The sequence below is a fragment of the Scyliorhinus canicula genome, chromosome 26 (genome assembly GCF_902713615.1).
Source record: "Scyliorhinus canicula chromosome 26, sScyCan1.1, whole genome shotgun sequence".
Classification (NCBI taxonomy): Eukaryota; Metazoa; Chordata; class Chondrichthyes; order Carcharhiniformes; family Scyliorhinidae; genus Scyliorhinus; species Scyliorhinus canicula.
In genome coordinates this window covers 8,833,788-8,848,075 of record NC_052171.1, presented here as the reverse complement: position 1 = coordinate 8,848,075, position 14,288 = coordinate 8,833,788, and the positions used below count along the sequence as shown (strand labels likewise).

The 14,288-nt window shown below is 51.5% G+C and overlaps 1 protein-coding gene across 1 annotated transcript in view; it reads left to right on the top strand.

Annotated features, from left to right (window-relative positions):
• The window catches only part of LOC119957338 (bone morphogenetic protein 1-like), a 233,737-nt gene that overhangs the window by 143,469 nt on the left and 75,980 nt on the right, over positions 1–14,288 (top strand). Inside the window, 2 exon segments of the mRNA XM_038785238.1 lie at positions 8,526–8,609; positions 10,648–10,809. Of these exon segments, the coding sequence (XP_038641166.1) occupies positions 8,526–8,609; positions 10,648–10,809 (246 nt within the window).

Below are 14,288 nucleotides of genomic sequence, written 5' to 3'. Positions count from 1 at the left end.
TCTGTACTCCCGATCGCAATTCCTCGGGGTTAAAAATCGTGTGGGCGGTGGAGAGAAAAACAGGCAGTAACGGGCCATCCCCCTGATCAGTAGAAGCTAAGTTATTTAAGTTATTTATCAGTCGACATGCAAATCAAGCAGTTCAAGGACGTTCAAAGCTTCAAGGGCAATTAGGGATGAGCAACAAATGCTGGCCTTGCCTGGAAATAATAATCCATTTTAAACAGTTGGACCTGTTGCCATGTTTTTACAGTAAGGATGGTGGATACGCTGAAGCGAATTGTGGAGCATTAGGCTTACGTGAAGTCTTAAACCATCATCATGGCTTAATGACTATTGTCCCGACCCTACACTGAGATTGCAGCCTTCAAACCACTCCTGCAACATCTGTTATTATGTGCAATTTAGGCTGCGGAGTTCCTTTTTTTAAAACGCTCGGTGAGTTCTGATGGTTTCCAGCACCCAGGTCTAAGCTCAGGCTGTTTCTGAATGTCATCATAGCCCCCAGCGATTAGATTATTACTTTGAGGAGGTTGGCTGTGTCTTCGGGTTCAAGTGAAGGAAATGCATTCTTGGCTTTACTAACCTCAGCATCAATTCCATAGCCCTCATCAGACGCTCACTCTGATCACAGCAGAGTCGGTTATCCGCTTGGTCGCTTGATCGCGGCTTCAAATGCGCCATTTACTGCCAATACTGTGGTTACCTTTGCCCATGCCCGTTGCCAACTCCGTCCCGAGCCCACGTTTTTTCCTTTGGTCACCTTGTAGGTGTTATCATTCCATTGCCATCACTTCAGACCTCGACAAAGGTGTGTGAGTTCGCGTCCAGCTCCAGCACGGAAATCGAGACGACGCTCCCAGTGCCGTACTGAGGGGGTGCCGCGCTGTTAAAGGAGCCCGCCTTTCATATGGGACATTAACCGACGCTCCTTTTGCCCACTCGGACGGCCAGAAAAGATTCCATGGGACTGTGTTCACCAAGGGCAGGGGAGTGATCCTTGGTGTCATGGCCGAGAAAAAAATACCCAACGCTCTCAACCGAAGTCTTTATCTCGTCGTGAAACGTGGGAGCTTGTTGCGTGAAGACTGGTCGCCATATTTCCTACACTACAACCAGGACTACAATTCAAAAAGTGCTTCACTGGCTGTAATAATGACAATCTTTATTGTCACAAGCAGGCTTACATTAACGCTGCAATGAAGTTACTGTGAAAATCCCCTAGTCGCCACATTCCGGCACCTGTTCGGGTACACTGAGGGAGAATTCAGAATGTCCAATTCACCGAACAAGCACGTCTTTCGGGACTTGTGGGAGGAAACCGGAGCACCCGGAGGAAATCCACGCAGGGCGAACATGCAGACAGTGGTCCAAGCCGGGAATCGAACCTGGGACCCTGGTGCTGTGAAGCAACAGAGCTAACCACTGTGCTAACCGTGCTGCCCATACCGTGCCATGAGGTGTCCAGGGATGTCCTGAGGCCGTGAAAGGCCCCTTGGAAAAGCGAGGCCTTTTTTTAAACTCAGCTTTCTGCCCGTCATCCTGACCCATCTGTCCCTGCGTTCTGACATATTTACAGTGTACCATCCTGGGATTTGCTTTTAACGTGGAGGGTTATAGAAATGCAAGTTGTTTTGATCCACAGAGCTCTGTTTGTTTAAATCTCAGCGTTTTGCCTGGGCTGCCAACAGCCTTGTGACAAAGCAAAGCAGTTATTACCAATTTTGAGTTCTCACCAAGTTGATTGTATTGTGTACTGCAGTGTTGCCTAGGTATTTTTACATTTACAGGAAACGTCCCTGCCTTGCAAATATTGGGTGTGTTTAAATAACTCCCTGATGGTTTGTTTTGGAAGCTGCGCAGTTGGATTCTGTCTCCCAGTTTTCTCTGTTTAGTTCAGTATGTTCTGATGTTTAATGAGGATCTGTTTAACTCGTCAGCCATATATCAGGGGAAAGATCTTTCAGCATCTCTCTAATCGTTTTTAACACGACAGCTTGAAATCTGTTTGACCAGTGATTGCTCTCGATCCCTGAGCTCTGACATCGTCCTTTTATGTGTGCTGTGCCTGTGTGTCTCTTTTCCTCTCTCTCACACGTGTCTCTCTCTCTCTCGCACTGTCTGTCTCACTCTCTCAATCTTACACGCTCTCTCTCACGCCCCTCCATCTGTCTGTCTTTCTCGCACACACGCACACTATCTCGCTCTCTCTCTCGCTCTCTCTCACTGACCCTTGCACCATTCTCTCTCTCTACCTGCCTGTCTTTCTCACACACTCACTATCTATCCCTCTCAGTCACCCTCACATCACTCTATCTCTCTATCTGTCTGTCTGTCTCTCACACACACTTTCTCTCTCACTCGCTCACTCTTACGTCATTCTGTATCTCTGTCTCTCTCTCTCTCTCTCTCTCTCACACACTATCTCTTTCCTCTCTCTTACTCGCTCACTCTCACACCACTTCTATCTCTACCTGTTGATGTGTTAGGCAGGTTGATTCGACGTTGACTGAAACTGGATGCAGGGAAGCTAGAAACAAACGTCTGACACCGGAGATGATCCAACACTGTTTTATTTAACTAAGAACGGCTGTACATGTTCAGCTGTGGGTTGACACTCTGCTAATCCGACTGATGACCTCTTACTGTCTCGACCAGACTTACTAGCTACCGCATGGCAATAATGTCCACTGACTTGTGCACTCTGACTGTCTCAGTGTCTGGGTCCCGAAAAAAGCGGGAGTCTTAATGCCCTGTGGGCTTTATAGTGGTGGTGTCTTGTCCGGTGATTGGTTGTTGTGTTGTGTGTTCATTGGTCATCCAGCGTGTCAATCACTGCCTGTCTGCATCTCATTATATACATGAGTGAATATTATGACACCTGTCTGTCTCTCTCACCCACACATTATCTCTCCCTTGCTCTCACACACACTAGCCCTCCCTCCCACTTGCTCTCTCTCACACCACTTCTATCTCTACCTATCTGTCTCTCTCACCCACACTTTGGGCGCAATTCTCCCAATGGGAGTCTATGTCCCGACGCCGGAGTGAAAACTGGAGTGTTTCATTCCGGCGTCGGAGGCCGCTCCCAGCCCCCTATTCTCCCGCCCCCAGGGGGCTAGGAGTGGCGCCGCGTCATTTACGCGCGCTGGGCCTTGGCGCCGCATAAATGACGCAGCCGGCGCTGCATAAATGACGTCACCTGCGCATACGCGGTTGCCGTCCGCCCCGCAAGAAGATGGCGGATGGATCTTGTGGGGCGGTGGGCACCGATCGCGGGCCAGACCCCATCGGAGGCCCCCCCACCCCCGGTGCAGGAACCCCCCTCGCCCCCCCCCCCACAGGCCGCCCCCCCCCCCAGCGTTCCCGCGCAGTTCCCGCCGGCAGCGACCAGTTGTGGACGGTGCCAGCGGGAACCTATCGTGTTGGGGCGGGCACTCGGCCCATCTGGGCCGGAGAATCGCGCTCGCCTTTTGCAAACGGCGATTCTCCGAGCTGCCAGCCATGATTCTCGCCGCGCTGGTTTTTGGAGGGGGGAAAATCGCGTGCGGGTGCCGGGGAGGCGTGGCGGGACTCACTGGGCGGCCCGGCATTTCTCCCACCCGCCGTTTCTCCCTCTCTTTCTCACTCGCTCACACTCACACCACTCTATATCTCCATCTGTCTGTCTCCTCCCTCACACATTGTCTCTCCCTCTCTTTCACTCACTCTCACACTGCTCTACCTCTGTTATCTCACTCTCTCACTCACACACACTGTTTTACCCTCTCTCACTCGTTTATTCTCACACCATTTTCTTTGTCTCTCGCTCTTGCACACTCACTCTGTCTCTATCTGGTATAATTTAAAAATAAATTTAGACTACCCAATTATTTTATCCAATTAAGTGGCAATTTAGCGTGGCCAATCCACCTAGCCTGCAGATCTTTGGGTTGTGGGGGCGAAACCCACGCAGACACGGGGAGAATGTGCAAACTCCACACGGACAGTGACCTGGGGCCGGGATCGAACCTGGGAAATCGGCTCCGTGAGGCAGCATTGCTAACGCACTGCGCCACCGTGCCGCCCCTGTCTGTTATAATTATGATCAGTGCTTCACTGAACTTCCCAACCCTGTTCCTGGATTGCGTTACAACAGTGACGACTTCCTGAACCACTTTGGGACACGTTGAGGGTGTGAAAAATGCTGGATAAACACAAGTCTTTCCTTTTGCCCCCCCGTTCTTCCTGCTGCTTCTCTCTACTACATTCTCAGTATATTGAAAGCATCTCGCTCTGCACCAGGATTGCAGACCGTGGGACCCTCTGTGGTAGATCATGGTGTCCACACTCTTCAAACCGGGATCTGTAAGCAGCCTGTCAAGGGTATGTAGCGTAGTGGTTATGCTACTGGCTTAGCTACCCAGAGGCCTGTATGAATGATACAGAGACACGCGTTCAAATCGCACCGTGGAAATTTAAATCAACAAGTCTCAAAAAAAATTCCTCTCTCTGATGATCATGAAGCTGTTGGTTTATCCCGGAACCCCAATTCTCCAGTGGGGTTGAAGTCTATCGTCTTTACATGTGACTCCAGACCACGTAGCATTGTGGTTGACTCTGACCTGCCCTGCCCGATGAAATGGCCTCGCGGGTCGCTCAGTTCTACCCGGGAAGATGGCTCACTACCACCTCAAGGGCAGTTAGGGGTGGCCAGTAAGTGCTGCCCTTTCCAACGGCGCCCACATCCCACGGGGCTAGCAGTAAATGGTGTCAAACCATTCTCTGTGACTGTGGCTGCGAACGATGGCTGCTGGAGAGGGCGTGAAATCCATCCGGGCTAGGCGACTACTGCCACACAGCAGAGCCAAGAATATTCCATTTGGAAAACTATCATCTCCTCTCTGAGATTCCATTTCATGGAAATTTGTGCGGCGGGAACTTGCCAAGTAGACTGGAGGCTTTCACGTCTTGCTTCCTTTCAAGTTGATGTCACAGAGAGCAGTCCTGTCCACCAAGCGCTCTGCCAAATTAATCTTGTCGTCTTGATTCATTAAGGGACTTTGATGATGCGGGAAGACTGGAGAAGGTGGGGATTTATTTCCTTGACGCAGAGAGGGCGAAGGGGAGATTAAATCGAGGTGTTCTGAAATAGGAAAGGTTTTAATAGCGTCCGCAAAGATTCTGTCTCCTTGGCAGGAGGGTCGGTAACCAGGAGGACACAGATTTATGGTAACTGGCAGGCGAAACCGGGGTGAAATGAGGACTGTTTTTATGTGCGCGTTGTTGTGAACTGGGATGTGCTTTGCCTGAAAGGGTAGAGGATGCAGATTCCGTCGTAACTTTTAAACTGAATTTAGATCAATTCTCCAAAAGATTTGCAGGGCTCGTGGGAGGACGCAGGAGAGTGGGACACATTGGGCGAGATTCTCCACAAATGCGGAGAACCGTTAAGGCTGCCGTGGGTCAGGCCGTGACCCACGGAAGCCTTCATGCCCACTTCCGGAGCCGATTCTCCCCCCCGGTAGGGCTAGGAGCGCGGCCCCGTGCATCATGCCGGCTGACGCGGCCGATGATGTCAGCCGCGCATGCGCAGGTTGGACAACGCCAACCCGCGCATGCGCAGTTGCCGTCTTTTCCCTCAGCCGCCCCGCAAGACGTGGCAGCTTGATCTTGGGAGCGGCGGAGGGAAAAGAGTGCGCCTGTTATTGACGCACGTCCCGCGATCGATGGGCACAGATCGCGGGCCTATGCCCCCCTTGGCACGGCCGTAGTACTGCTGTGCCAATCGGGCCCCCAGATGCCCCAAACGGGCATCTGCCACCCGTTTCACGACGGCAGCAAGCAGGTGTGTTTGCTGCCATGTTGAAACGGGCTTGAAGGCCCGGCCTCCCGGCCCATCAGCCTGGGAGAATCGCCGCTCGCCGTAAAAAGTGGCGAGCGGCGATTCATGGCGTGGGTTTGGGGGGGGGGGGGGGCAGAATAGCGGGAGGGCGTGAAAAATGTCGGGAGGCCCTCCCGCTATTCTCCCACCCGGCGTTGGGGGGGCGGAGAATCGCGCCCATTATTTAGCTTTCATCAAAGAGTCAGCACGGCTCTCGTCTACAAATGGAGATTAATGCCCAGTCAGCACGGTAGCACAGTGGTTAGCACAGTTTCTTCACAGCTCCAGGGTCCCAGGTTCAATTCCCAGCTTGGGTCACTGTCTGTGCGGAGTCTGCACGTTTTCCCCGTGTCTGCGTGGGTTTCCTCCGGGAGCTCCGGTTTCCTCCCACAGTCCAAAGATGTGCAGGTTAGGTGGATTGGGCATTATCAATTGCCCCTTAGTGTTCATAAAGTTTGGGTGGGGTTATTGGGTTACGGGGAGGGTGTGTGTTAGGATAGGGTGCTCTTTCCAAGGGCTGGTGCAGACTTGATGGAAGAATGGCCTCCTTCTGCACTGTAAATTCTATGATTCTATGTAATTGCTAACCATCATTCAGAACAGTTCGACATTTCCCCCCTCGCTGCCATCCCTCACACAACTGGCTATTCAACTCTTGGGAGCAAAGGGGCGGAATTCTCCGCAACGGTTGACGCCGTCGTGAAGCCCAGAGTGTTTCACGACGGCTTCGGAGGGCGCTCCTTACCCCCTATTCCCCCCCCCCCCCCCCCCCCGGAAGGCTAGGAGCAGCGTTTCGTGAAACTCGGCCGCCGGGCCTTGACATCAAGGCGTGAATGATGGGGCGGCGTCGCCTAAGTGACAGCAGCCGCGCATGCGCAGGTTGGCCGGCTCCAACCCGCGCATGCACGGTTGCCGTCTTCCCCTCCGCTGCCCCGCAAGACAAGGCGGCTTGATCTTGCGGGGCGGCGGAGGGGAAAGAGTGCGTCTCTTGGAGACGCCGGCCCGACGATTGATGGGCACCGATCGCGGGCCAGTCCCCTCCCGAGCACAGCCGTGGTGCTCAATCCCCTCTCCGCCCCCCCCCCCCACAGCCCCAAACTCACCTTTCGCGCGATGTTCACGACGGCAGCGACCAGGTGTGGTTGCCGCCGGCGTGAACAAGTCGGGAACGGCAGGTCGCTCGGCCCATCCGGGCTGGAGAATCGCCGGTCGCCGGGAAAAACGGCGAGCGGCGATTCTCCGAGCGGGGGTGGGAGAATCGCGGGGGGTGCCAGAGTGGCCCTCCCGCGATTCTCCCACCCGGCGTGGGGAGCGGAGGATCGCACCCAAGGTGTTGAGTGTCCATGAATGATCATCTTTGGATTCTTACCACGCGCACGCACACACACAATGGGAACACACTCACATACAGAAACGCCTAAGCACACACGCATACTCTGAATACATTGTCATACCAACATACAGTCACACACATATGAAGTCATACTGAAGTACACAAGTGGAATCTCTCACACATATATACGCACACTGTCGCACATACACAAACTGTCAGACGTAGTCATTCATGCATTCATTCATATACATATGTGCATGCACACACATGTACTTGTGTACACATTTGCACACGTAAACACTCTCACAAGTCTCATATATACACACACGTGCACTCAAATGCACAGATTATGTCCACAAATGCATTTTCTCACATGCATGTAGACTCACACATATTGTTGCACATGTACAAACACTGTTTGCATATTCACATATACTTGCCCACCTATACACTCTGTCACACACATTAATATAAATGTGAATCTGCCAGACATATTTGCATACGCGTATGTACACTATCACAAATACACGCAGTTCAATACACATTCAAAAACACAAACACACCCATGCACAAACACTCAATCGTTACTTAGTTTGGTGGTGGATAAATCAATTGGACTGAAACGTTCCCAATCAGTGGAGCTGTAGACAATGGGCGGGATTCTCCGACCCCCCGCCGGCCGCCGAATTCTCCGGCCCTCCAAAAGTCAGCGAGGCGTGAGTCGCGCCGCCCGCCCCGGAGAATGGCGGGGACCGGAGCTGCCCGAAGTCTCCAGCCCACAATGGGCCGAAGTCCCGCTGGTTCTTTGCCGGTCTGGCCGGCGTGGATCAGACTGGGTCCCTGACCAGCGGGGCCTGGCGGTGTGGGCGGGCAGCGAGGTCCTTCTTGGGGGGGTGGGGGGGGGGGGGGTGTAGGTGACCCCTGCCCTGCACATGTGCAGGGATGACGTCAGCAACCGCTGACGTACCGGTGCATGCGCGGACTCTCGCGGCCGGCGGTGTCCCTTCGGCCCTGGCTAGCGTGGCGCCAAAGGCCTTCCACGCCGGTTGGTGGGGCGCAAACCACTCAGGTGCCAGTCTAGCCCCTGAAGGTGCGTGGGCCGGGCCAACGCCAGAGTGGTTCACACCACTCCGTCCCGCCGGGACCCTCCGCCCTGCCGGGTACGGGAGAATTCCGCCCCATGTATCTATTGTACAATTGTGTGATAGTAATTATTATGGAAGAAACTGGGACAGTCCTGGATGAGTTTAGCATCTCACTTTAAATTCCCACAGTGATACCCGTTTGACTGAAATTAAATATGAACAAGGTTTTTTTTCTCTCTCTCAGATTTGCTAATTGGTCTGCACTCGAACGGAACGAGCCTCCTGAAGGACAGTGGAGCTGACCGACCCAACAGCAACAGGCGACGAGGTAAAGCCCCACGCAATCCGCGTTGTGCGGATCTAAGCTCAGTTGGCTTAACTGGAGGGGGGCAGGCCACACAGACATGGGGGGAATGTACACACTCCACACAGACAGTGACCCAGGGCCGGGATTGAACCCGGGTCCTCAGCGCCGTGAGGCAGCAGTGCTAACCACTATGCCGCCCCAAGCTGTTGTATAAAGAGGGAGAATTTATTCTAATGGCGCCCTTGCACTACAAGCAAACGTCAGTGTCATTTTGACAACTTTAACGTGCCGCCTTGACTGAGTTGGTGAGACTCTGGTTTTGTGCCGCACTTGAGCGACAGAATCTACAGTGATCCATTAGTGCATTATAAAGGTAATGCTGCACTGTCAGAGGCCCCGACCTTTAGCTACCACGTTAAGTCTGCTCTTCCCGTTCCAGTGATGAAGTTTGATGCTTAAGATCCCAAGAAAAAAGAACGGGAGTTCTCCCGGTGTCCTGTGACCAACATTCATCGCGCAACGCACCCCATCACAACTAGCTTAGCAGGTCCGTCCTCGTATTGCTGTGTGTGCGATATAACTGTGCAACTCAGTGACTGTCCTGTTCACCTGCATAGCAACAGTTGCTGTGCTTAATAACCATTGGCATGGAAGGAGGCCATTCCTCCACTGAGTCCGTGCTGGTCGGATGTCCTATGTTCGCTCTGACTGGGGACCCGCGGGAGTCATTTTTAGTGTGGGTGAGGCATTTGTGGGCTCTTTATGAGGGAATGATTTTAAAAAAAATTTTTTAAAAATAAATTTAGAGTGCCCAATTCATTTTTTCCAATTAAGGGGCAATTTAGTGTGACCAATCCACCTAGCCTGCACATCCTTGGGTTGTGGGGGCGAAACCCACGCAAACACGGGGAGAATGTGCAAACTCCACACGGACAGTGACCCAGAGCCGGGATCGAACCTGGGACCTCGGCGCCGTGAGGCAGCAGGGCTAACCCACTGTGCCACCGTGCTGCCGATGAGGGAATGATTAACACGCTATTTAAATATAAGCATTTTGTTTTGCCTTTCTGCAGAATTACATGACTTGGAATGCACATTAACAAAAGTGATGAGCGTAGAGGGAGTATTTTTGGGAGCTTATTTCATTGCTGTTGGAAAGGCCCTTTAATAACTGCTTAGAAGTAAGGGATCCCTAGATAAGTAAGCCATTGACAGTGAAAACAATCAAACTACGCCTCATAATATCGTGCTGGGAACACAGAGCAGTCTTTCCTCTTCCCCCGTGACCCTTGGTGCTGATGTGTGAGCAGTGGAGGTATGCGCTGTGAGGAGCGACCCTCGGGTATCGTGTCCAATCCTGGGAAACGATATGAAATCTTCAGAGAAGGTGCACTAAAGATTGTCGAGAATGGTCCCAGAGACTAGGGACGTTGGCTACATGGACACACTGGGAGAAGCTGGGGGCGTTCTCCTCCGAGAAGGTGGAATGGAGATTGATAAAGGTGTTCACACATCGTGAGGGTTTTGGGACAAGGTCGATAGGGCGGAGGATCGCGAATCAGAGCGACACAGATTTAAGTAATTAGAAGAACCAGGGACGACAGGAGGAAAAACTTTATTAACGCAGCGAGTGTTTAGGATCTGGAATGTGCTGCCTGAGAATGTGGCGAAGGCAGATTCGATGGAGGTTTTCAAAAGGGAATGGGACAATTTTATGAAGAGAAAATAAATTGCGGGGAAAGGGGGGGAGAAGGGGGAGCAGCTACATTGGTCTGGCAGGGAGCTATCATGGGGTTCAACAGGCCGAATGGCCTCCTCCTATGGTATGACCAACCGTGCCACGTTCCCACCTTCTTGCTGGGCAAGGGCTACTTGGGATTGGATGTTTATCTCAGAATTTTGCCCCTCTCCTGATTCCCCAGCGATATCATGAGGAGACCGAATTGGGCCTCTCTATGACACGATTGCACTGCATTACTGGACTCCCAGATAAATTAACTAAACTAAGCTCCAGAGTTTTTCTTGCCATGTTCTCAGACCTCCTCCTGCTTACGTGTAGGTAACAGACTCCAGAATGGCGGGGGAAAGTCTGCTCGGCGGAGGGGCAGAAAGTTCCGGAAGAACGAGACTCGCAGCCGAAAGCGCCGAGCCTCCACCTCCAGGCCCGAGCGCGTCTGGCCCGAGGGCGTGATCCCTTATGTGATTGGAGGAAATTTCACTGGTGAGTGTTACCTGTCTCTCTAATGGGATCTACCCAGTCTTGCTGCGCTAATCAGCTCACTGATCTGGGATTCTTCGGGACAATACGACGGTGTTCTTAAATATTTCTGAAAAGGGAGACATATTGGCAAAGCTTTTCCTCATACACTCATCAGGTCAAACACAAGAATGACAAATTTTAAATAAATTTAGAGTACCCAATTATTTTTTTTTCCAATTAAGGGACAATTTAGCTTTGCCAATCCACCTACCCTGCACATCTTTTTGGGTTGTGGGGGGTGAGACCCATGCAGACACGGGGAGAATGTGCAAACTCCACGCGGACAGTGACCCGGGGCCAGGATCGAACCCGGGTCGTCAGTGCCATGAGGCAGTAGTGCTAACCACTGTTCCACCGTGCTGCCCCAAGACTGCCAAATTTCAAACAATCACAACTACTTATACCACGAAAGAAGAGTCTGTGTGCGCCAGTAACTACGCTAACAGCTAAGTTAAGATAAACAGTCGAGCCCGTAATGTGGCTCATTTATATTTGCGGCAAGTGACATACATTCATACTCAGGGACCCATTCTTTGCAAACAAAAGGAATATGTCCAAGCCATGCACCGTTTCTTGAATTAGACAAGAGCTTGGTCGGCCTAAAGCTCGCTTCCTCCATGGCAATGTCATGGCAAACCTGAGTGGACTTGCCAACCCTCCAGCACCCCTTTCTCCTGTTGAATAAATTGTCCTGATGAGTATAAGATGAACAGCTTCAGCAACCTCTGTCTTTTCAGCAAACATGTGTTCCTATGCGGTTGCGAATGACTCCTCTGTTTTCATATCTCCATTTCATAAAAAGGATATTGAGGCACTGGAGAAGGTGCAAAGAAGATTCACAAGGATTAAACAAAAGCTGAGAGGTTATACAGATCAGGAAAGAAGGCACAAGCTGGGATCTTTCCTCCAGAAAAGTGAAAGCTGAGGGGTTGACTTGATAGAGGACTTTAAAATTAAGAAAGCGTTCGATGCGATTGATACAGAGTGTTTCCACTTAGCAGTGTCCAAAACTAGGGTCTTTAAAATTAATCAAAATTCTGGAACTCCCTCCTGCACCTTCTCCGCAGGGACTGCAGTGGTTCAAGGTGGCGGCTCACTCCCACCTCCGCAGGGGCAATTAGGGATGGGCAACAAATGCCGGCCTTACTCGCAACACCCTCATCTTGTGAAAGAATAAAAAAGAAATCCCGTCTGGAGTTCAGGAGAAGCCTCTTTACATGGAGAGTGGCGACCATGTGGAACTCACTACCACCCTGTGTGGTTGAGATGAGTCGTGTTGAAGGGCAAGCTAGATAAGTAGATGAGGGAGTAGTGGGTAGGATGAGTGGGTAGGGGGAGAGGAGGCTCACATGGGGCATTAACACTGGCACAGACTAGTTGAGCCAAATGGCCGACCACTGTGCTGCAAATTCAATGCAAAGGCCCGCATTGCCCAAGACCAGAAAATGGGAATTCGGAACAGAAGTCGGCAATTCAGCCCCTCGAGCCTGCCCCACCATTCAATCACATCAGGGCTGATTTCTTCCTAGTCTCAAATCCACCACCCCACCGGTTCCCCATATCCCTTTAACCCGTTTTAAAATCAGAAATATATCCATCTCCTTCCTGAAACCATTTAATGATTCGGACTCCACCGCACTGCGGGGCAGCGAGTTCCACAACTTCACCACCCTCTGCGAGAAGTAGTTCCTCCTCATCTCAGTTCTCAATCTACCACCTCTCAATCTCTATCCGTGATCTCCCGTTCGAGATTGCCCCACAAGGGGGAACCATTTGGTCTGTGTTTACCTTATCAATCCCTCTTCGTATTTTATAGACCTCGATCAGATCCCCTCTCATCCTTCTGAACTCCAGCGAGTATCAGCCCAAACTGTTTAATCTCTCCTCATACATCAATCCGTTCATCCCCAGAAGCAATCTGGTGACCCTCCTCTGAGCTGCCTCCAATCCCACCACATCCTTCCTCAAAATAAGGAGACCAAAACTGGACACAATATTCCAGATGTGGTCTCACCAACACCCTATACAATTGCAACAATACTTCTCTACTTTTATACTCCAGTCCTTTTGCAATAAACATGCCATTTGCCTTTTTAATTACGTGCTGTACCTGCATACCGATTTTCTCAACCGACTTTCTATTGGTCAAATACACAAGACACCACGGCCACACCCAGGGCAAAGGGGCATCAGCGACTTTGGGGAAAGTACTGGAGGGGCGGTGATTTTGCGAGTGAACATACAGCTCACCAGACTAATGTTTCCTTCAACAAATGTCTTGAAAGTTGGGTTTGGAATAGCGAACCGGCACAATGACAAGTGATTAACAGACGGGGAGATGGTAGGTTATCAGTAACTATGGGTGTGATTTACTGATCCACCTGCTGTGGGTTTTTCCACGGCGGAGGTCCCACCATTGTCAATGGGATTTCCCGTTGGCTGCACCCCTCGTCGCCAGGAAACCCGTGCGCCGTCGGTGGGAACTGAATATCACGTTGGCATGACAACCAGTAAATCCCGGCCTACATTTGTTATGTATGTCATGTGAGAGTACCTTTAAGAAATGGGTGTGTATATAAATATCTGTAGTGATAGTACCTTTAAGAAATGGGGTTTACTACTGCAGTGATGTCAGAGAGTGGGTGGAGCTGGGCCGTCTGTCAGCTTTTTACTTTCATTTTAGGCTGTTTGCTGCCGGGTGTGTTTTAGTTTCAGTTTTAGTTTTCAGAGCTGGATAGCTGCAGTCACAGCCAGAAGGTGCATTAGAATCTCTCTCTGTAATCTAAAGACTATAAATCGATCCTGGTGATTTAAAACTAATAACAGTAGTGACTTTAACCTGATGTGCTTCTGGTAAAAGGTCTTTTAAGTCTTATGGATGTTAAGCATGCGGGGGAAGTGGGAGCGTCGGTCTGGTCCCCAATATGTGACAACCACCGATTTGTCCTGGGGAAGATGGATGGCGGGTTTCGAGCGTGACGGAGGGCGGGGATGGGAAGGATGGGCGACTTGTTCCTGGAAGGGAGCTTCGCGAACATGCGGGCGCTGGAGGACAAGTTCGGGCTGGTGAGAGGGAATGACTTTCGGTACTTGCAGGTGCGGGATTTCGTAGGTAGACAGGTCCCGTCCTTTCCACGCCTTCCACCAAGGGGGATCCAGGACAGGGTAATTTCCAGGGGTGAGGTAGGAGAGGGGAGAGTCTCGGATATTTATAAGGAGCTTATGGGAGCGGAGGACACAGGGACCGAGGAACTGAAACTGAAGTGGGAGGAGGAGCTTGGTGGGGAGTTGGAGGGAGGCGTATGGACAGACGCTCTGAGGAGGGTAAATGCAACCGCAACATGTGCCAGGCTAGGCCTGATTCAGTTCAAGGTGGCCCACATGACGGTGGCCTGGATGAGCAAATACTTTGGGCTGGAGGACAAGTGTGCTAGATGTGG